The sequence below is a fragment of the Pelodiscus sinensis genome, chromosome 14 (genome assembly GCF_049634645.1).
Source record: "Pelodiscus sinensis isolate JC-2024 chromosome 14, ASM4963464v1, whole genome shotgun sequence".
Taxonomy (NCBI): domain Eukaryota; kingdom Metazoa; phylum Chordata; order Testudines; family Trionychidae; genus Pelodiscus; species Pelodiscus sinensis.
In genome coordinates, this window is record NC_134724.1 from 34,967,513 (window position 1) to 34,989,189 (window position 21,677).

At 44.2% G+C, this 21,677-nt stretch overlaps 1 protein-coding gene across 1 annotated transcript; it reads left to right on the forward strand.

Annotated features, from left to right (window-relative positions):
- The first annotated feature begins 7,699 nt into the window (after window positions 1–7,699).
- Window positions 7,700–21,017, forward strand: COX5A (cytochrome c oxidase subunit 5A). Its single transcript, XM_075897423.1, has 5 exons — window positions 7,700–7,897; window positions 14,658–14,774; window positions 16,269–16,390; window positions 17,886–18,008; window positions 20,861–21,017. The coding sequence occupies exons 1-4, from the start codon at window positions 7,807–7,809 to the stop codon at window positions 17,997–17,999; spliced, it is 444 nt and encodes a 147-aa protein (XP_075753538.1). The 5' UTR covers window positions 7,700–7,806; the 3' UTR covers window positions 18,000–18,008; window positions 20,861–21,017.
- Window positions 21,018–21,677: the final 660 nt, after the last annotated feature.

Sequence of the window (21,677 nt, forward strand, 5' to 3'; positions counted from 1 at the left end):
GAAATAAGAACAACCCAGGAAACTACAGACCAGTCAGTTTAACTTCTGTGCCAGGAAAGATAATGGAACAGGTAATTAAAGAATTAATCTGCAAACATCTGGAAGAAAATAAGGTGATAGGTAACAGCCAGCATGGATTTGTAAAGAACAAATCATGCCAAACCAATCAGATAGCTTTCTTTGACAGAATAACATGTATTGTGGATAAGAGAGAAGCGGTAGATGTGGTATACCTAGACTTTAGTAAGGCATTTGATATGGTCTGGCATGACCTTCTTATCAATTAACTAGGCAAATACAACTTAGATGGGGCTACTATAAGGTGGGTGCATAACTGGCTGGATAACCATCCTCAGAGAGTAGTTACTAATGGTTCACAGTCATGCTGGAAGGGCATAACAAGTGGGGTTCTGCAGGGGTCTGTTCTGGGACCGGTTCTGTTCAATATCTTATCAACGATTTCGATGATGGCATAGAGAGTACTCTTATTAAGTTTGCAGATGATACTAAACTAGGAGGGGTTGCAAGTGCTTTGGAGGACAGGGTCAAAGTCAAAATGATCTGGACAAACTGGAGAAATGGTCTCAGCTAAATAGATTGAAGTTTAATAAGGACAAATGCAAAGTACTCCACTTAGGAAGAAACAATCTGTTTCACATATACAGAATGGGAAGCGACTGTCTAGGAAGGAGCACTGCAGAAATGGATCTAGGGGTAATAGTGGACCACAAGCTAAATGAGTCAACAGTATGACGCTATTGCAAAAGAAGCAAACCTGATTCTGGGATGCAATAACAGGAGTGTTGCAAGACACGAGAAGCCATTCTTCCGCTCTACTCTGTGCTGATTAGGCTTCAGTTGGAGTATTGTGTCCAGTTCTCAGCACCACATTTCAAGAAAGATGTGGAGAAATTGGAGAGGATCCAGAGAAGAGCAACAAAAATGATTAAAGGTCTAGAAAACATGAGCTATGAGGCAAGGCTGAAAGAACTGGGCTTGTTTAGTTTGGAAAAGAGAAGACTGAGAGGAGACATGCTAGCGGTCTTCTGGTATCTAAAAGGGTGTTACATGGAGGAAGGAGAAAAATTGTTCTCTTTGGCCTCTGATCATAGGACAAGAAGTAATGGGCTTAAACTGCAGCAAGGGAGGTTTAGGTTGGACATTAGGAAAAACTTCCCGCCTGTCAGAGTGTGTCTAGACTACAAGGTTTTTTCGAAAAAAGTACCCTTTTTTCGAAAAAACTTCCCCTGCATCTAGACTGCTGCCACGTTCTTTCTAAAGTAAATCGAAAGAATGTGGCAGTTTTTTCAACCACGGAAAACCTCAATTTACGAGGAATAATGCCTTTTTTCGAAAGTGCTCTTTTGAAAAAAGGAGCTATGTAATGCAAACGTGGCTTGCTTTTTTGAAAGTACTGATTGTAGTGTAGACGCTTTCGAAAGAGGCTTGCAGTCTAGACGTAGCCTCAGGGTGGTTAAACACTGGAATAAATTGCCTAGGAAGGTTGTGGAATCTCCATCACTGGAGATATTCAAGAGCAGGTTAGACAGACAGCTGCCAGGGATGATACAGACGGTGCTTGGTCTTGCTGTAAGGGCAGGGACTTGACTCGATGACCTCCGGAGCTCCCTTCCAATTCTAGTGTTCTATGATTCTATGAATCTCAGGAGGTTTAAAAAAGAATCAAGCCACTTCTACCCATTTTGTTCTTCTGTCTCCAATCCCGTGTAGAGAGTCTTCTGCCCATTTTCCCACTATTTTTGGATAGGCTCTAGGGGTCTAATTCTGCCCTCCGATACATGGGCATAGAAACTCAAATCAATGGGACTTGTGTCCAAATATCTGATAGCAGAATTGGGCCTTTGTTTTTTTACTCTTCTTGTGGCATCAAGTCCGTTCAAATTGCCAAATTTAGATTCCAAAGATTTGTCTAGTGGTTCATCCCATGCTCGCTGTCACAGAAGCTGCCTGCTTACGGCAAAGGTCTTGTTTTATATATGCCAATCAGGGAAAACAAGAAAGGAAACGGATGCCCTCTTAAGTAATTTCTCCACAATATTTGTTTAATCTTTTAAATGATTTCTAATTTATTTTCCATGCAGGCAGTTTCCAACACTAGTGGTGGTAAGAGCCTGGGGATTTCAAATCCTTCACGATATTGGCTGCATACCAAGGATTCTCTGCATTAGGAAAGTTTGTTTTTAAATGCTGTAACCAAAAATAAAAAGCATTTAAAAATAGCCTTCAGGCATCTGGCTGTACAGTAAGGTGTCCCAATTTTACAGGGCCAGTGTTGATATTCAGGGCTTTGTCTTGAAATGGATGACGGGGAGGGATCACAGGAGACTTACCTGTTGTGTTCCCTCCCTCTGGGGCATCTGGTATGGCCACTGTCAGCAGATAGGATACTGGGCTAGATGGACCCTTGGTCTTACTCAGTATGGCCATTCTTATACGCCCATTACCCACCCCTGTTCCAATCTGGCCCCTCTACTCCATAGGGTTCTAAGGGGCTCAGTGTATTATGTTCATCTTAACATTTGAAGCTACTGTTAATAATAAGTTGGCACCTTGATCCTGCAAACTACTTTCTGCAGAGCAGCTCCCCTATGGCTATGCAGAACAGAATACAGGAACAGTTCCTAATGTAGCATTTTGTTGGCTAGATCCTGGCTCATATAGTCCCTGTGCACTGACCTTACAGCGGCCCAAAAGAGCTAATGCTATATGAGCCCCTTTAGATCGTCCCCAGCAAAGGATTGTTAGATGCATGAGGGGATCAGAGCATATTGTGCTCAGGAGCTATGTCTACACTTGCGGCTTCTTGAGTCAAAAATATGCAAATGAGGCTAAGCATGGAATATCACCAAGCCTCATTTGTATACCTAATGAGCCACCATTTTTGCAGAAGAGGCTCTTGCGCCAGAAGGAGCTGTCTACACGGCCCCTTCTTGCGCAAGAAATCCCCTCTTGCGCAAAGCCATTATTCCTGAAAATAATTGGCGTAACGGCAGTGCGCAAGAGTGTTTTTCTTGCGCAAGAAGGGGCAGTATAGACAGCTCCTTCTGGCTCAAGAGCCTCTTCTGCAAAATGGTGGCTCATTAGGTATGCAAATGAGGCTCGGTGATATTCCACGCTTAGCCTCATTTGCATATTTCTGACGCAAGAAGCCGCGAGTGCAGACATAGCCCAACAGTTCCAAACCAATATAACAGCTCCTTGGGGCTTGTTTTAGGCTGGTGTAGCGTAGAGCAGCCCTGAGGCCACAATAAATTACAACCAGAGCCAGACTGGGTCCCAGTCAATCCCAGGATCCATGAGAGGATGAAATGGTGGCATAAAGCTCTCTCTCCACATACCCCATGCTCAGTGTACCGAATGTTGCTCCAGTGTATCTGGGTATTGAATCCTCTATTTCCAAAGTGCTTAAACACCACTCACTTGAGGTCTTACATTATCATCAGTTTACAGCAGATGGGGAACCTGACACCCAGGGGCTGGCCTGAAGTTACAGTGATCCAGTAGCACAGTTGGGATGAGAACTCAAAATTTAAACCACTTGTCTCCTAAGGTAACGCTGCCTCTCCTAGGGCCATATTCAAAGCCCACTGAAGTCAATGGGATCCTTTGCATACAGTCCACCTTTGGATCTGGCTCAAAGTCACTACCACACCAATGCTACAAACCCATTCATTCCAATGAGTTATTTAAACAATCATGCATCTCAAAGTGTGTAATTCCAAGCCCTTTATTTAGATGGGGTCTGAGAGGATCAGGAGCTAGGTAACGAGATACAGAGGCCTGATTGTGCTCTCAAAACCTAGGGCCCAGCTCTTCAGGTGGTGTAAATTGGCACACAGTAGAAGCCGAGAATTTGGAACACCTTGGGAATGGAGGTTGTCCATAACTCTGATATGTTCATAACTCTTGAACAAAACCTAATGGATGTTCTTTCAAAAGTTTGCTGCTAAACACTGACTTAATGAAGCTTTAAGACTTTACTATGCTGAACAAAAATGCTTCTTTTAATCATCTTCATTTAAAGGAAACAAGCACAGAACCAGTTTCCTTACTTTGTAACAAAATTTAAACTTTCTCTTTATTTTTTTAGTAGTGAACATTTAACTCAATGCTGTTCTGTATTAGCTTTGTTTTTGTGTGTCTCAGTTACTGTCAGATTACATACTTCCCGTTCCAAATGAGGTGTGTGGTTGACCCCTCATTTTGCAACTCTGTTGCTCATAACTCTGAGCTTCTGCTGTAGTTCTGTTGAATTTAGTGAAGCTACTCAGAGCCTTACACTCACCATACCCAAAGATCTGCTTTTTAAACAGCCCAACTCTATACTCGCAACAATGTTCTCTCGAATGCAACAACTGGAAGGGACCTTGAACATAAGGAATAACTATTCTGAATCAGATGAGTGGTCCTCTTACTTCAAAACCCTGCCTCCCATAGTGGCCAGTATCAATTGGATGGTTGGCACTCAGCCTTTGGCCTCATGCCTCAAACAACATATCTGGGATGTAGGCAGTCAGGTACTCTGCATGTGTCTTTTGCTGAACCCAAGTCTCTCCATCCCATGGAGGCGCAAAGATATTACTGTGTTAACATTATTGCAAGAAAGCCAGAGGTTCAGAACACTCTCTGCATCCTATGTGGTTAAAAACAAACCCCCAGAGCAGCAGGTGGTAGTGTTTTTCTGTGGGTGAGACTAACCCAGATAGCTACTCTGTGCGTAGTGTTCTCTGTTTCTACCCAAGAGATCCCTGTTTGTCTCTGTAGCTCAGCCTCAGTCTTGTCTGAGTGCGAGGTGCCTGCTGTCAGCAGGAATCTCACTCCTTCAGGCAGATAGGGTTAAATCTCATGTGGGAAGTCCCTACATTCCCAAATAGCATTAGGAGTGACCCAATGTCAAGAGAAATATCACCATGTTAGGTAGTGCGGTTGTACCCTCAGTAACACCTTAAATACAAAGAACACTACTCTAATGATGCAAAACACTGTAGTTTACAACAGTGTGCAGGGGTGAATACCACAGAACCTTTTCATATTAAGGGATGTCATGTGTCTCTTCAACTTCACAGCTCTGCCATCTCTGATTGAATGGGCTGGCGGGAGCTGGAAATTCTGCAGATCTCTAGTTTCCAGGGGAACACCGTACTATACGTCATGCTTCATTGTTATCAAGCTAAAAGACACTGAAGGACTTCACATGAGTACAATCCAAAATGGTCAAGAATTGTCACTGAAACTTGGGGTCTTGATAGAGGAGGGAGTTATCTCTGCTGAGAAAAGTCATCAATTATCAATGCCCTCTCCTCTATAAAGAAAAGTCTCTTAAATGGGAAACTATTGTCCAGAGGGGAGGGTTTCAAAGAAAAAACCCTGTAAATGTACCAGTGTAATTAATGGAAGTGGCTTGAAAACCAAGCAATCAAAACAAACAAACCCTCCATCCACAAGAGTTTCAGGAGCCTGAAAAATCTTGGGAGATGCTGGTAACTGCAAAATCTTAGTACAGAATCAGAAGGTGTAGAGTTAGGCAAGATGCCAGGGTACAACTGCAACATTTAAGGAGTGAGATAACATGTCCCGGATGAAATTATGAGTCTTTTAAAAATAAATTTCTCAAATTCCTTTGTGATCTGGAGAAAATGTCTAAAATGTCTTAAAAATTCAATGAGAGCCGAAAGGATTCCTGCTGGTAATTATATTTTTAATACAAATAAGTGGCCCTCATCCCTGAACTGAGGCAGAGCTGCTGTTCTGAAACTACACGTTGGCTATGTCTATACTGCCGGGTTTGCCGGCAGTGAGTATGCAAATGAGGTGCCGATTAGCATAGTTTATATAATTTATGCACACTGTTGGGGCCTGCATAAATTATGCAAATAAGGTGCAGTGATATGCTAATCCGTGCCTCATTTGCATACTCACTGCCAGCAAAACCAGCAGTGTAGACAAAGCCACAAAGAACACATTTTTAAAGGATGATTTTTGGTGAAGGGGGATTTTTTAAAATATTAAAACATTTAAATACATTTTTTTCTTTCTTATTCTATGAATTTATGAACTGGGGATAAACATGAAGGCCCAGAGACTCAAAGAGAGTAGATTCCACTTTCCTTTTGAAAACCTGGGCTGAAAACTAATAGCGTTGGAAACTGAAATCCTCTATCTAAAGAAGAGCAGCAATACCACCTCTGACCTAGAAGGGCCATATTAGGGGTAGGGATGGCTCATTTTCAAACATTACTGAACTCTTGAGCTCTACAGAAACTCCTGCTGTCAGAGGTCACTTATTGTTCATAGCAATTTTGTTCTTGTGGTTTAGACACCTGCCTGCTAGAGGAAGTGAAGCTGTCAAGTGGTTTCTCTGAAAGACATAAACTAAATGGTAACAGCTTTCTGTCACAACACACAAGATGTCTTCAACATGGTGACCGAGAGGTGAAAAGCTGCATCCCATTGGCCATCCGGTCTTCTACTGGGCTATGTCTACACTGCCCTTTGTGGCAGAAGATATGTAAATTGTGCTCTCATTTGCAAATCTTCTGCTGATCCTTTTTGGGAAAGAGGTTTTGCCCTTCAAAAGCCTTGCAGATCTGGCCATTTGTGGGAAAGAAACCCTTTCACACAAGATCCCTTATTCCTCAAAAAATGAGGTTTACAGGATCTTGCGAAAAAGGGTTTATTTTTCCAACGAATTGCCACATCTACATGGGGCTTTTTAGCAGCAAAACCTCTTCTGCAAAAAGAATCGGCAGAAGATCTGCAAATGAGCGCGCGATTTGCATATCTTCTGCCACAAAAAAGGCAGTGTAGACGTAGGCGTGTGCGCTCCTTTGCTCTATTTGAGGGAACATTTCTATTTGCATGTTAACTCTATTTTCACCCAATCTATTGTTGAAGAAGCCACTTCCAAATGAATACTAGTCACACCAACACGGGGGAAAGCGATCCTCTTTATTATCCCGGCAAGCATGCAGCACAGCATCTCTAGAAGGGAATCACACAGCGGAACAGGGCAAGCCTGCGCAGTCTAAGTAGCGTATTGAGAAGCCGCGCACCAGAGTGGGGACATGAGCAGGCTGCGCACCGAACCGCCCCACTTACGCTCATCGCTCCTGCTGTCTGCGGGGCCCCACCCAGCAGCGCCCGGGCCGCCCCCGCGCGCACCCGGCTGGAGACTTGCCCCTCCCACCCCCCGCGTCCCAGCGCAGCGACCCGGGAACAGGCCGGGCGGGAGGAGTCCGGGGGGGGGTAGCCGGTGCCCCCCACCACCCCGGGCCTTGTCCGCAGCAGGAGGCGGCGCCCGGCCGGGCAGCGCTGCTGTCCCCGGGGCAGCTGGCAGCGCCAGCCGGCTCCACCCGCCAGGAACGAGCCTAGCGGTTAGTCGCCGCCAGCTGCCCGGGAGGGCGCCCCCCGCGGGAGGAGCCCAGTTCCCCCGCTCTTGGCCTGCGGGAGCGGTTTTAAGTCCCCCCCGTTGCGATCCCCGCTTCGCGAGACAGGAAAGGGGGTGCTGAGGGGGGAGGGGCAGTCTGGCTTACTCACCTCTCCCCCCCACCCATCAGCAGCGATCGCTCCTCGCCCGCCTCACTTCAAAATGGCCGCCGCGCTCCCCCTGCGCTAGGCCCCGCCCCCTTGCGGGTGCCGCTGTCACGTGGCGGGGGGGCGGTTTGTCCGCCCGGCGACGCCGTAGCCGCTGCCCCGCCCCTTGCCCTCGGTCCAGGCGCGTGGTGGCTGCTGAGCGCGGCCGGCGAGAGGAAGCCTCGCGCCCCGGTTGTTCCGTCCCGCGCCGCTATGTTGGCCGCCGCCCTGCTTCACCGCTGCGCCGCCGCCGCCGGCCTCCGCGGCCTGGCCCGGCGGGCCCGACAGCTGCCGGCCGCCGCAGGTGAGTGAGTGACGAGCGGCGCCCCCGCCGACGCCGGTCCCGCGCCGCCGCAGCGCGGCCGCGCAGCTCCCCCGCGCCGCGGCCCTACGCCCGCTCCCGCCGCCCCGGGGCGTCTAGCGGCGGGGCCCCGGGGCTGGGCCGGCCCGGCAGCGCCGTGTCCTTGCGGTGACCTGCGCTGTCACTCGACGGCTGGCTGCACCTGCGGCCTAGCGCGCGCCGTTTTCCCGCATCCCTTCAGGCGCCCCGGCCTCCCCGCCCGCCCCGCCACCCGGCGCGGCCGAAGCCTTCGCGCCGCTCTGCGGGGGGCCGGGCTGGGACCCCGCCCTGCCCCCGTCAAAACTATCGCCTCAGGGTGCGCCCCCCGGGTGCGCCGGGGTCCCCCGCCTGCCGGAGCGGAGCCGCGCCCGCCGCGGGGCGAGCTGCATCCGTGGTCGCCGCGGGAAGGTGACATTGAGCTGGCTGAAGGGGAGAGGGAGGTGAAGCCTGCGCGGCACCTGTGTCGGCTTCCCTGTAAGGCGGAGGGGGCATCGTCGGCTCTGAGCCCGGCCACGCGGAGCCCGCCTTGCCCTAGGCGAGGTTAGCAAGGGGGTCCCGCTGAGCTCGGGGCAGCCCAGCTGGCCTGTGTCACAGTGCAGCTACCTCTCTATATTGCCCGACTCGTTTCCTCTTTCATGCTTGCGTCAACTCCATTCGCTTCTGCAGTGACTCTGATTTGAAGATAGTTGGCACCACTTGCAACCACGATATGGGTCTTTCTATAACAAAGCTAACCTGCCTGTGGCATGCAAATCTTGAAATTGTGTAAACCAGCCTAGCATGCTCTCCTTGTTCTTCCAATATTATGAAAAAAATGTATAATGGCTAATCTCACATGTTTTCCCTCCAGTTGTAAAACAAATCTTGAGTACAAGAACAAGTGTTAACATTTACTAATCTTCAAATAAGTAGCACGGTAACATAAATGTCTGTACAGTAGTGGTTCTTAACCATGGTCAACATACTGGTGGGGTACATCCACTCATCTAGATATTTGTCTATTTTTACAACAGGCTACATAAAATGTACAAGTGAAGTCAGTTCAAACTAAAATTTCATATGACTTGTTATACTATGGGGGGAGAGGTGTGGTGCGCCGGCAGTGAGGCAAGGACTGGAGGGGGGCTGCTTTCAGGGGGGCCAGAAATGACCTCCCCTTGTCTGGCAAAATCCGTCTTCTGGGATGGTCAGGTCCCGAGGGTGCCAGACCAGGGAGATCCACCTATGCTCTATTTTTTCAGTGTCTAGTACATAAGTATAATATTTGTATTTCAAATGATATATACTTCTGTGGTAAAATGAAAAAGTAAGCAATTTGTTAGTAATAGTGTGCTCTGACACTTTTTTTATCTGATTTTATAAGTTTTTGATTGACGTGAAACTTGGGGGGGATACAGGACAAATCAGACTCCTCCACGGGGTAGTCTGGAAAGGGTGAGAGCCATTGCTGAATAGGGGTACTGTGAAATCAACATACATTTCTCTTGTTTGAAATTATTCCAAATTCTCCAGAGCTGTCTGCAAAAATATACTACTTGCAAACTCAAATCTGCATTGGCAGGAAACTTGAATCAGGAGTCATTCTGGGGTGTATCTTTCGTTTTTGAAAATGAAAGTGGACTGAGGAAATTGGTATTACTGCATCCTTGTTTATATTCTGCAGTGTTGAAGTGGTTTCCTTATACAGCCAAGCTACCATTAAATCATACATACTATTTTCAAACGTATATAAAATGTGTTGCATCTCCCTCCCTTTTCTTCCTGCTAATCATTCTGTATATTGATGTGTACTCCCTTGAATTGCTCATCAAGGTTAAACTTAAAAAGGTTAATCTTTCTTTTGTGGCTTTCAAGTTCCCATCTTTAAATCTCTGACCTAGCCCTGATCGACACTAGAAAATTAAGCTGAGCAACACAGTTATGCCAAGGGTGTAAAAAAAAAAATCCACACTCCACCTGCAATGTAAAAGGCAGGCTCTGCAATGTAAAAGGTTGTAGGAGCCGGGCTGCCTACCCCCTGGCTACTACTAAGTTTTAAATTGCAGAGTTGCAGCCAAGTTAGGCAGCTCAGTTCAGTCCCAACTTGCGCTGGGTGCAGAACCAATCGACTAATTGAGTAGTCAGAATTTTTATTGACCGTTCGATTAAATATTTGCTTCTTTACATCCCTAGTTGGGACAGATAGTGTCTAAGCAAGCACTGCTGAAATGCAGCTGTGCCACATCCAGACAAGCCCTTGGTATCCTGTATCATACACCCCTTCTGTCTTCCTCTTTTAGATTCCATCAGTGATAATTTTCTTACCCCTTTGATCTTCTTTCACAGAAGTCTGTGTGCTGCCCTTTTTGCTACCTTGTGTGCTTGGAATGACCTTTCATGTTTCTAAGCCTCCATCCTTACCTCATACAGATCTGTCCAGATACTTTTGCAGAATCACCTTCCCAAAAATGTTTTAGGCTAAACTAAGTAGCTGTATAAGAATATCTAAACTTGTATTTCCCTTTTCCTAACCCATGAACCAATCCCTGCAACAAACCCTGTTGCCAACTCTGTTCACATATCAACCCAAGTGACACCATCATGGGACCTAATTACATGAGCCATGCCATCAGACTGTCTCTACACAAAAGACTAAATGGACACCGATCAGAACAGTAATACTCAAAAGCCATTGGGAGAGCACTTCAACCTCACTGGACATTCAGTTACAGATTTGAAAGTAGGGATGTCGACTGTGTGATTAACCGATAAGCCTAGGTTTATTTATATCAAGAGGCAGCAAGGGGAGAGGGGGAAGCAGGAGCTAGTGCTGGGGGTGAGCTGGCTTAAAAGAGGTATCAGGCAGCAGCATGGATGGGGGGTAGGGGAGGCAGCCACGAAGCAGCCTCTGTCCACGGCAGACACAAGCGCCCCACGGGCAGAAGCTACTACGCTCCCAGGGAGCCCCCTACTACCCCTTGCTTGTGCCTCTGTATCAGAGGCAGCAGTGTGGGGTGGCAGGCAGCTGGTCTATATGGGGAGCTAGTTTTTAAACTAGCGCCCCTCGTGGACTGGCTCCTGTCTAGCATCCTGCACTGCTGCCTCTGATACAGAGGCAGCTGCGCAGGGTGGCAGAGTGCTCTCCAGGAGCGGGGCCGGGAGTGGACTGGCTGCTGCCCCAATCCCTGGGGACTATAGAATAGTTGAGCAAACAATAATTCATGTGGTTACTCGACTATTCAATTACCCAGTATCTAACATCCCTGCTTGAAAGTTGCCATACTTGAGCAAAATAACTTAAAAACAGACTGCAGCGTGAAACTGCAGAGCTGGAATTCATATGCAAACTTGACACTATCAGATTGGGTCTGAATAGAGACTGGATAGCTAGCTAGCTCACTACAAAAAGTAATTTTTTCCCTTTTTGGTAGTCTCACCTTCTCATCCAGTGTTAGTAGTGGGCCACATTCCCACTGAATTGGCCTCATTAACGCTGGTTTTCCACCTAGCAATGTAAAACTCCTGTTTTTGCCTGTGTATATATCTCTGCCAAACTGAAGTTGCCATTTCATCCATCTGACAAAGTGGGCTCCAGTAACTGCAACTCAAAACACAGGCAGTAAGAATTTGAAAGTGAAACTGATTTAATTGATTTCTATATAGGTTCTAATATCACTTTCGGCACCATGATATTCAAGCAACATCCAGTAATACAATAAACAGCCACATTGCTTAATGCATTGATACCTTTTCCGTTGGATAAAGTGTGTGCAGTAGACTGTCATATTTTAGAATATTTTACAGTATACATTATATATATCAGAAAACAAAGTCCAAGAAATGTACCCACTCCTTATAGTGGAAGGCGGTGAAAATTATGATGGTCCTTCGTTCCTCTGGGAGCTCATTCCACAGTCTTGGGTTGATCCCTGAGAAAACTCTCCTATACTCCAGCCTGAGTTTGGGAGTGAAAAGCAAATTTTTTTTTAAATTTCCACTTTTAATCTTAAATTCAAGTACACTCACACATAAGGAACATTGTTTGAAATATGGTTACGTTGGCAATCTTTTAAGTATCCATAATTATACAGATGTGCTATGTTTGAAGCACAGAAATCAAGACTAGGCCAATTAAGGGTCTGATCTAGATGAACCAGTGGCCTGGTTATTGTGAAGTAGTTCAGAATGAGTTTCAATTGGCTTGCACTGAATTGTAGCTAATTGGATGTCTGAAGGTGTTCAATGGCCATCCTGTCAGGAAGGCAATGTAATACTGTGGAGAGCTGTATCTTTAAGAACTCTATTTTTTTTCCTAAATCAGTCATTCATAATTCCTATTTTGAGTGGTATGATAATCTATTACGGTTTTGGAGCATTGGAGAGAAGGTTTTGTTCAAATGGTGTACTGAATCAATATCTGGCAAGAATCTATGGCACTCAGGTCATTCTGTTGAGCTCTGTAGTCTGACTCAGCATATATGTGTAGAAGCTTCAAGGGGGTAGCTGAGTTAGTCTGTACAGCATAAACTTAAACAACAAATTATCTAGTAGCATTGTATAGACTAACAAAACATGTAGATGGTATCGTGAGCTTTCGTGGGCACATGTTTTATTAGTCTATACAGTGCTACCAGAGTACTTGTGGGGTGGGGGTGTGTGTGTATTTATATTTGTGTGTATATAAATAAATAAATAAAGTTCCTGTAGGGGAACACTCCTTTGTATTTCAGAAACTTTTTAAATTAGGATCCATTGTCTTAAGTCAGTCTGTTTTTAGGAAAACTATATTTGCTTCATGGTTAATGGTAAATTAAATTTCCTAGTGTTACTTTAAGCTAAAAAAGCTAGTCAGCGTGCGCAAACAAATTATAGCATGGTGATCCATAACACACATTAAACACTTGTATAGTGTAAATGCAAATAGCACTTTACTAAATGTAGACTAAGATATGCAAAACCCCCTCCCCCGATTTCACAGTAATTTTGTCAATATGGGAAAAAATGTGTTGCATCTAAGTTAGACAGGAACAAGTCTTAACTTTCTTTCTCTGCCAACCTAGCCATCCCTAAAAACGAGCAATTGGCGTGTCACAGTGTAAAGTTGATGGGGCTTTATTATTTATCTATGTAGTCATTTTTTGTATCTACTGTGGGTGTGCAGAACTAATTTTTGAGATTACAGACCAATCTAGTGCAGCAACTAGTCCCATAGCTAGCTACTATGGCTACTTCATCTGTTGCTTACTATTGAGAGAGCTTTGTGTGATAGTGCCATTAAGAGAGGAAACTAAATTACAACCATGTTAATGGAATTCATCTCCAAATCCAGTCCACTTTTTATTTTATTACATTTACAAGGTTTTTAGAAACTGTCATATTCAGGTTCCAGTGTAAACTTAGTACTTGATGAAAATCTCTGGAACTGAAGTTATGTGCTGACTCCATTACCACTACTATAGCTATCCAGTGTTGCCTCCACCCCAGGCTTTACTCTGGATAAAAGTAGTTATGCCTCCAGGATGTGCCCCTGGAGATGGCAAAGCTGTTTTGGGGGGGACTGGATAGTTGTACACAAAGGCACTGTACAAATGCCACCAAGTCATTTTACACAGGCTACTGAACAATCATGAACTGAAAGCAAGTTTTCATCCCCTCTTGAACCTGGTGACCCAGAATTGTGTATTCTACTACTTCTCCCACTGAGTCATCAACTGTCCTTCCCTCCCATTGTTCGTTACTGTTAGAAATGAGAAAAAAAATTCCTTGGATTACAAACCCTATTATTAAGCAATTGTAGGGCTTATGTGGGGAAATCATTCCAGCATAAAGCAGGGTGTAAACATAAAGCACAGTAGCTATTCTGCAATAGCTTCCTGGCAGATGCTTTTATTTTGAAATGTCTACATAGGGTGCTATTGTGAAATAGCTATTCTGATTAATTTCCACAGGCCCTTGGGTGTCAAGAAGGGTTGAATTTACTTTTTCCTCCCTAATCATTTCATTTGGAGCATAAATTAACAGTGTTTTATAAACGTTGTTGTGAAGACAGAGATGATGTTCACAGTGTTGTCAACTATGTGCTGTAAATAGAGCTTCCTTAACTTTGAATCTTGTTTTTGGCTGGCTTGCTCTAGCTTGCTCTAGAGCAAAAATTACTGCAGTGACATATCTTTTTCTAATTGGGTACCTGGAAGACTTCAAGAATTGTTCAACAGAGTCTAACCATTTCAAGGTGATCACTCTTATTGAGCATCAACTACTTGTGATTCTTTTGGTACTGTAACTGTTTTAGAATCCAGTTTGTAAACATTTTGTAGATTTACTCTTTCAAAGGGAGAGCAAGCACTTTCAGGCCTTTATTGAGACTATCTTGGCACAGAGCACATCACGTAGACTTTAAATGTACAGATCTGAGTCACTTGTTCAGTACTTGCTGCAGCGTGACCAAGGGTATAGCTACACAGCAAAGAGAAACCCATGGCTGGCCTGTGCCAGCTGGCTCGAGATGTGGGACTGTGCCATTTGTGTATAGACCCCCACTGTCTTAAATCCCAAGCCTGGAAGTCTACACTGCAATGACACAGCCCTGCAAGCATGTGTCAGCTAGTGTGGACCAGCTGTGGGTGTCTAGTTGTTGTGTAGTCCTGCTAGAGCTGACTTCATAGCTGAAGTCTCTTGGCCTACATTTTTTAACTAAATTTCCTTTATTTTCATTTCAATCCTTTCCTATTCCTTCCTCACACAGCTGTAGTGCATGCTCGTTGCTACTCTCATGGGACGCAAGAGTCAGATGAAGAATTTGATGCTCGCTGGGTGACATACTTCAACAAGCCGGATATTGATGCCTGGGAGCTAAGGAAAGGTATGGTAAAAGGGAAGGAAACTGAAGTAGTTATGGCTACGATACTATGAGGAAACCTAAACTGCTTTGAAATATTCTGGCCATTTGACATTACATCTAGGTCAGAAAGTAAAAGCTTATGCAATCGTAGGGCAGAAATGCTCCTAAAAATGCACTTTTATAATACTGAACCACAGTGTCTGTGTGTTTAAAACTGCTACACTTATTTGACATCTGTGAAGGAGTTAAAAACCCAGGAACCTCCAGTGCAGTAGACTTTGCTTACTCAGTGCTAACAAAGACCATATGGTGATGGGGGTGTTGACATTTCTAGGAAATACACTTGAGATTTAGGGAATGGGGTTTTCTTGTATAGTCCAAGTGCAGTCTGTGTGACTTACTGCTTCATTCTGACTGGTTTGTACAGCATTTAAAGGTGGTCAGTGATGTAGTAGACCTGGAGTTCACACTTTATAGCGTGTACAAACTGACTGACAAAGATGCTAGTACACAAAGACCTTACTTTCTTGTGTCTTCATGGCAGACCCATGAACTGTGGAAGAAGGGTTATTGTGCAGTCCAGCAGCAATACCTGCTTAGACTTTGACACATTAACTTCAGTTTTGTACTTGAATTTTGAAGAATCCAGCTACATTTTAAATTCTTTTCGACAGCTGATAATTGTCACTTCCTTGAGTAAAAACTGATTCCTTGGAAAAAGTAACTTGAGTTCAGCTGTTGCTTAATGAGTGTGAAAAATGACACAAATGGAATAACTTTTGGAGGTTGACTGTATAGCTTAATGGCTATCACTGGAAACCTGTATAATAGCTCTTCTAGGTGGCTTTAAGCCACTGATCTGAGTCCTGAAGCTTTTTTTATAATGTCAACTTTTATGGAACCTAAAACTAAAACTTGTGCCCCTAAACGTGCAGAGTGTTGACTTGCAAGAGTAAAAGGCAAAGAATCACTCTTTTGCTTAAAAGTTAAAAAGGTAGAACAGAGACATGGGTCAAATTTTTCTTTTGATGCATTTGTAGAAGTGTAACTGAGGGTGTTTGGTTTAAATGAAATGGTTCTGTAAATGAAAGCTGAATGACATGTCAAGGTATGTAACCTGACTCTTTTTAGGAGGATAGCTGGAACTGGTTCTCAGTGGCTTAATGAAACCCACCTTTTCAGTTAAGCTTTCATAGATAATAAAGTCACATGACCAGCATTAGACAGCAATGGCAAGAGACGAGTAAAGAGCAAAAAACAGATGTGGGGAGTAGTTCTGGAATGTGTGGGGGAGAAGACTGAAATTGAGTCTTATGGTGCTTGCTTGTCATGGTGATAGATATGTTAAAAATATCAAGGAGGTGGGTTGGAAGTGGATGAGTGGAGAACCCAGACTGAACTTTGAAAGACTCTCTCCCCCAACAGGTTCCATATCTAACCCTCTCCTTTTTTTTACCTGTGAAATAATTGGGATGTTCTCATGTTGTTGTCATTCGTGTCCTCTCATTCTGACAGGTATGAACACGCTGGTTGGCTATGATCTGGTGCCAGAACCAAAAATCATTGATGCTGCTTTGAGAGCATGCAGGAGGTTAAATGACTTTGCTACTGCAGTCCGCATCTTAGAAGTTGTAAAGGTCAGTGTAGTGGTCTCCTTGGGTATGCTGAAAATGCTGCTGCTTGTGCCTTCAAACTGCTGAAAAGGCTGTAAAGTGGAGATGAGTTTCCTAGCTCTTGTTGCATTTTCACCCACCTAAGCAGGGGAAACCCCAGTTTCCTGATAGTCCAACACTAATTCCAGTACTAAGATTGCATGATCAAAATTAGTTTCTCAAATTGTTGCCATTTAACTACCAACAGAAAATCCTTCCTGTGCAGGATCACAGGTGTAAATGCATTGGATACTGTTGCCCTCCTTCCTTCCCCTCTGTTGACCACTCTCTTTAGAGTAGAGGGCAATCAAGAAGTGAGCCTCTGTAACCCACACTATGTAATCTGAGAAAAGGATCATGTTCCCTCTTACTCACGAGGCAAACTTATGGGAGAATCATGTGCTAACGGGGCCTGACTTTCAGAAGTGTCTGTACTGGACGAATCTTGTAAGGGAGATCTCAGACTTCGCCTATTCCCAAATCATCTGAAACCTACTTACAATAAATTAATATGAATAGCATGGCTGTAAAAATCAAACAGCTCATTACAACTGTGGTATTTTATCAGGGAGTTTAACAAAGGTGACTGTGCTAAACTTGCATCTCTTTTCTCCATACCCTGCCATTTTTGGTCTCCTTTCTATATGCCAGAATGACTGGCCACTGAGATGGTTCTTGAAAATATTTGCTTTGGAGAAATGTAAGGTATGAGAGTGGTTTATAAATCTCTCCCCAAAACTTCTTCCCTAAAACCCTGTTTGAAAGGCTTTTTGGGGGCTGACTTCTCCTTAATCCCTTTTTTAAAAACACTAAAAGTTTTGTTTTATAAATGGACTCTCTTAGGACTTATTTAGATTTCAAAATAATCAACAAGCAGTCCTCAAACTGGTCTGCAGAGCATCTATAGACGTAGCACTGTTTTGCCTTGTTTTCTGCTTGTATGTTTCTTTACAGATAGCTTGGGGAGGGAAGACAAGGGGGATTTTCTGAAGCATGCAGCTTTGGCAAAACTCTGCTACCATTGAAATGGTTCTGTGCTGCTCAAAATCCCACCCCACCCATTCATTTTCCTTGTAAGCAACTGCTGTGGATTGTTAATGGGAAGCAGGTGGCCTGTGTAATAGTCCACATAACTGTGTAGTGGGGTTGGAAGGAGTGAACACTTGAAAAACCCTGCAGTAAATGAATGAATGTAGCTACTATTCTGAGATTACCTCTTTGTGCTTCGTACCAGCCAGATAAATACAGGCTGTGGTTTGCAGACTTTAGTGTAGATGTTCTATGGAAGGCACAGCTGACTTACTGTTTTAAGCAATGCTAGAATGTTACCCTTCCATCTTATTGAGGGCAGATTTTTATCACTAGTAATAAGTGGATCAAAGTGTAGATTATATTATGAGTACACTGTTCTTAGTTGCAGGCAGATGTTTTTCAGGACCACCTCTTTGCTATTGAATTAATTTTCTTCTCTCCTGATTAGGACAAGGCAGGCCCTCACAAGGAAATCTACCCTTATGTTATCCAGGAACTTAGACCAACTTTAAATGAATTGGGAATCTCCACTCCAGAGGAACTGGGCTTGGACAAAGCATAAATATAATTGGTAAGGTGGATCATATCTTCCTAGAACCTGAAATGGACTATGCACTCTAAGCACCTTCTGAGTGTGTGTAGTTGTCTTCCTTGGCTATAAGGAATTCCTAAAGAGAAGAGTGGTGGAATGCATGCTTAATGGGTAAGACTCTTGGGATTTACCCTCCCTGGCAATAGAAGACAATTGAATGTGTACTGGAAGGCTATGCTCTGTGAAGACTTCAAGTTCTCTTTTAGTTATATATACAGAATGAGGGTGTCTAGAATCCAATTCCTACTTGTGTTCTCTGAAAAGAAATCAAAGGGGCTATGGGTGAGACTGGTGTAGTAGTAAATGGAAAGAGGCTTTTAGAATAGGTGCCATTGTAACATTCGGTTGTTGAAATATTTGCACCGGAGTTTCTTAATGCATTCTAAAAATGAAAGGTGGTTGAGAAAGGCCTTTCTAAATTCAAGAATCTTAGATTACATTCCTAATTGGAAAACTTAAGGTGGCACCTCTAATAAAAATGCATTTGTTTCATATGGCAAGAAGATACTTGGAGAAAAACTTTTATTTTTCATATGTTGACAGTTTGATCGCTACTAAAATCTGAGGCTGTTCATTTGAACTGAACTTTTTTATTCCTTTTAAAAAAATACAGTGAAATAACCTTTTAAATAGGCTTTCACAATGTATTTCTGCTGACTGGGGGGCTATATTCAGTGCTTTAGATGTTTGACATAATTGCTAGCCTTTAAAATAGGGATATTGGTGGCTTGCTGGCTAAATGATTGCTTATCAGTTAACGGTCCTGATTAACTACACACATACTCTCACTCTCCCTGCATGCTCTGCATTTAAAATTGGGACTGGCAGGCTGGTTCTGTCCTGTCCCAGCTCAGGGCAGCAGACAGGAACTCCTCTGCGTGGGGAGCTGATTTTTAAACTGGCTCCCGCTTGCCACTTCATGTTGCTGCCTGTGACAGAGGCAGCAGCGTAGGCTGGTAGGGGGCTCCCTGGGAGTGGGACCAGAAGTGCACTGGTGCCAGTCCCAACCCCGGGGACATTGAATAACCATATATCTGCTAAGAATGATTGCAGTTATGATTTACTAAAATTTAAAATATCTAACATCTCCACTTTAAAGAATACTCCCTTCCTTTCAGTGTTGCACTCCCTTCCTTTCAGTGTTGCAACTTTGATTCTATTGCTTTGGAAATAAGCAGTTACCATATTTGCTTGAAAGAATATAAAACTTTTGCTTCCCAGCAACCTTTGCAAGAATCATCCCATATGAAAGTAGGCTAATTTTCATTTTTAACATCTTTTGAACCCTTTTAAACAGAAGACAGAACAGGACACTAGTGCCTCCTGATGCTGGGAAGTAATTGTCTCCTTGCTGGCAACAATCAGCAATATTGAAGCTGCTAGTGAAGGAAAGGATAAATCTTCTGCACTTCCACAAAGTGTGATCTGACTCCACCCAATGCTGAAACTAGCATTGTCCCCTTCAGCTGTTTAAAAAGCACAGCAATGATGCAGGGGACACTTTGCTTACAACATAGTTGACTAGTCTATTTTATATTGTAACTACTGCTTAAGTGTTCTGTGGGCAAAACTCCTGTTGGCTTCAGTAATTTCCTGTGCAGTGCTTGCAGGATTAGGTTCTAACCCAGGGGTGGGCAAAAGGGCCTCTGCGGGCTGGATGTGGCCCACCAAGCAGATGGATCCAGCCTGTGGAGGCCCTGCTGCTCCCCTGCCCCCAGGCCAATCAGGGCCTGGGAGCTGTAGAGCTGCGTGAAGCTTCCTTCTCCCTGCCCTGGCCCTGCGAGGAGCCCACAAAATGCTATGTGTTCCTCACAGGGCGGGAGGAGGCTTCTCCTCCTCTTCCCCCCCCCCCCCCCCCCCCCGGCCCTGATTGGACTGTGGGTGGGGGAGCATGCCAAACCTCTTCCAGGGCATGGGTGCCTAGTGGGAAGGGGGGGCAAAGGGGCTCCTCTACCCCCAGACCAATCATGGTCTGGGATAGGCTCTGTCCCTTCTGGGGGTGCCCTGGAGCTACTTCAAAAAATTTTGAAGTGGCCACTGGGCAAAAATTATTGCCCACTCCTATGCTAATTGCTAAGGCTTGAATTCTGGGAGGAGGGAGAGGAAGGAGCTGTTTTCAGTGCTTTAAAGGTGATGGATCTGGTTTAAGATTAAAAACTGAAAACTGGTATCTTCTGAAATCCCAATATAACTTGAATCAGGATCTTAAATCCTGTTTTTTAGAGTAATAAATTCCCCATTGTCTAACATTAGCTAATGCTTATGTTGCTGCATCACTGGCTGACATCTTGATGATAAAAGGCCATCAGCTGGCAAGTGGCTATCCATCATAACAAATAAGCTCCAGCCACTGAATGTAAATGTGGATTAAAATGTAGTCCAGAATGAAGCATAGCAACATTTAGTGATGATGCAACTGATGCACATCAGTTTGTTAGAAACAGTCTTCTCTCTTGGGAAATGAGAGGTTATAGAAAAGGCTGAATTTAAGGTTACAGATGTATATAACCTTAAAGCATTTCAAACTTTGAATTTTAATCTATTTGTAACAACTTCAACAAATTGGCCTGTTTAAACGAGTAAAAACGGAGGTCACTAACTCCATTCTGCCCAGGAAGCAGGAAGTAATGCTGGGTTATTGGTGCTGGTACTGCTTTTCTGGGCCTGAAGAATTAGTGTGTGTTGAACCAGGCAGTGTGTTGGTTGAATGATGGGGGGGGGGGAGAACACCATATGGTCTGGAACTACCTGAGACCACCTGAAATGGTGTGGAAGTATCGGTCTGCTTAACATAATCCTTTTAAACTAATCCCTTATCTCTTTTCTTCCAGATGGGCTGCACATGCATTTTCTTAATGCTCTGATTGTACAGTCACCTGGAGACACAGATGTTAAACTATTACATTTGAACTACTGTCTTTCTTTATTGAGTCCCAATGTATGTAATGTAAAGTTGGACCTAATAAAGGAGATACAGGTTTGAACTGAGCTTGGTCCTTGTTGCCTCTGATATTGGAGGAGAAAACCAGAAAATGAAATTTCTTAAGAGCAAAGTGAGTAGTTAAAATATGCTTTGGATAAAGCCAACTTGCTATTAACTGTGTAGCCCATTCTGAATTTATCCAGCAACAGGGATGGTTTCCAAGGCTAGCTGCAGAATTTTTAGATGGGATGTTCAGTGGCTAGCTGCAGAATTTTGATGGGATGTTCAGTGGCTAGCTGCAGAATTCTTAGATGGGATGTTCACTGAAGTTGACTAGAATTCAAAGGCTAAATGTGTTGTGCCAGTTGGCCCTTTTGCATTACCCAGCAATGTAGATAATGGAATGAGGTATGGTAGGCTTGTGCTTAGTTTCACTGTGCCCCAGAATGGGATATAATTTATGCCCTTAGTTGTGTGCTTGCTTGACCACTTAGGGGACCCCTACACGGCAGGGCTAAAGTCGAATTAAGTGACGCAACTTCAGCTACATCAGTTGTGTAGCTTAATTCGGCTTTTGTTGCTGTATTCACAGCAGGAAGTCAAAGGAAGAACACTCTTCCCTCGACTTCCCGTACTCCTCGTAAAATGAGTTACCATGAATTGGAGTTAGGAGTAATGTCAAGCTGGAGGACTCCTAAATAAAGACTTGTAGTGTAGACGCATGC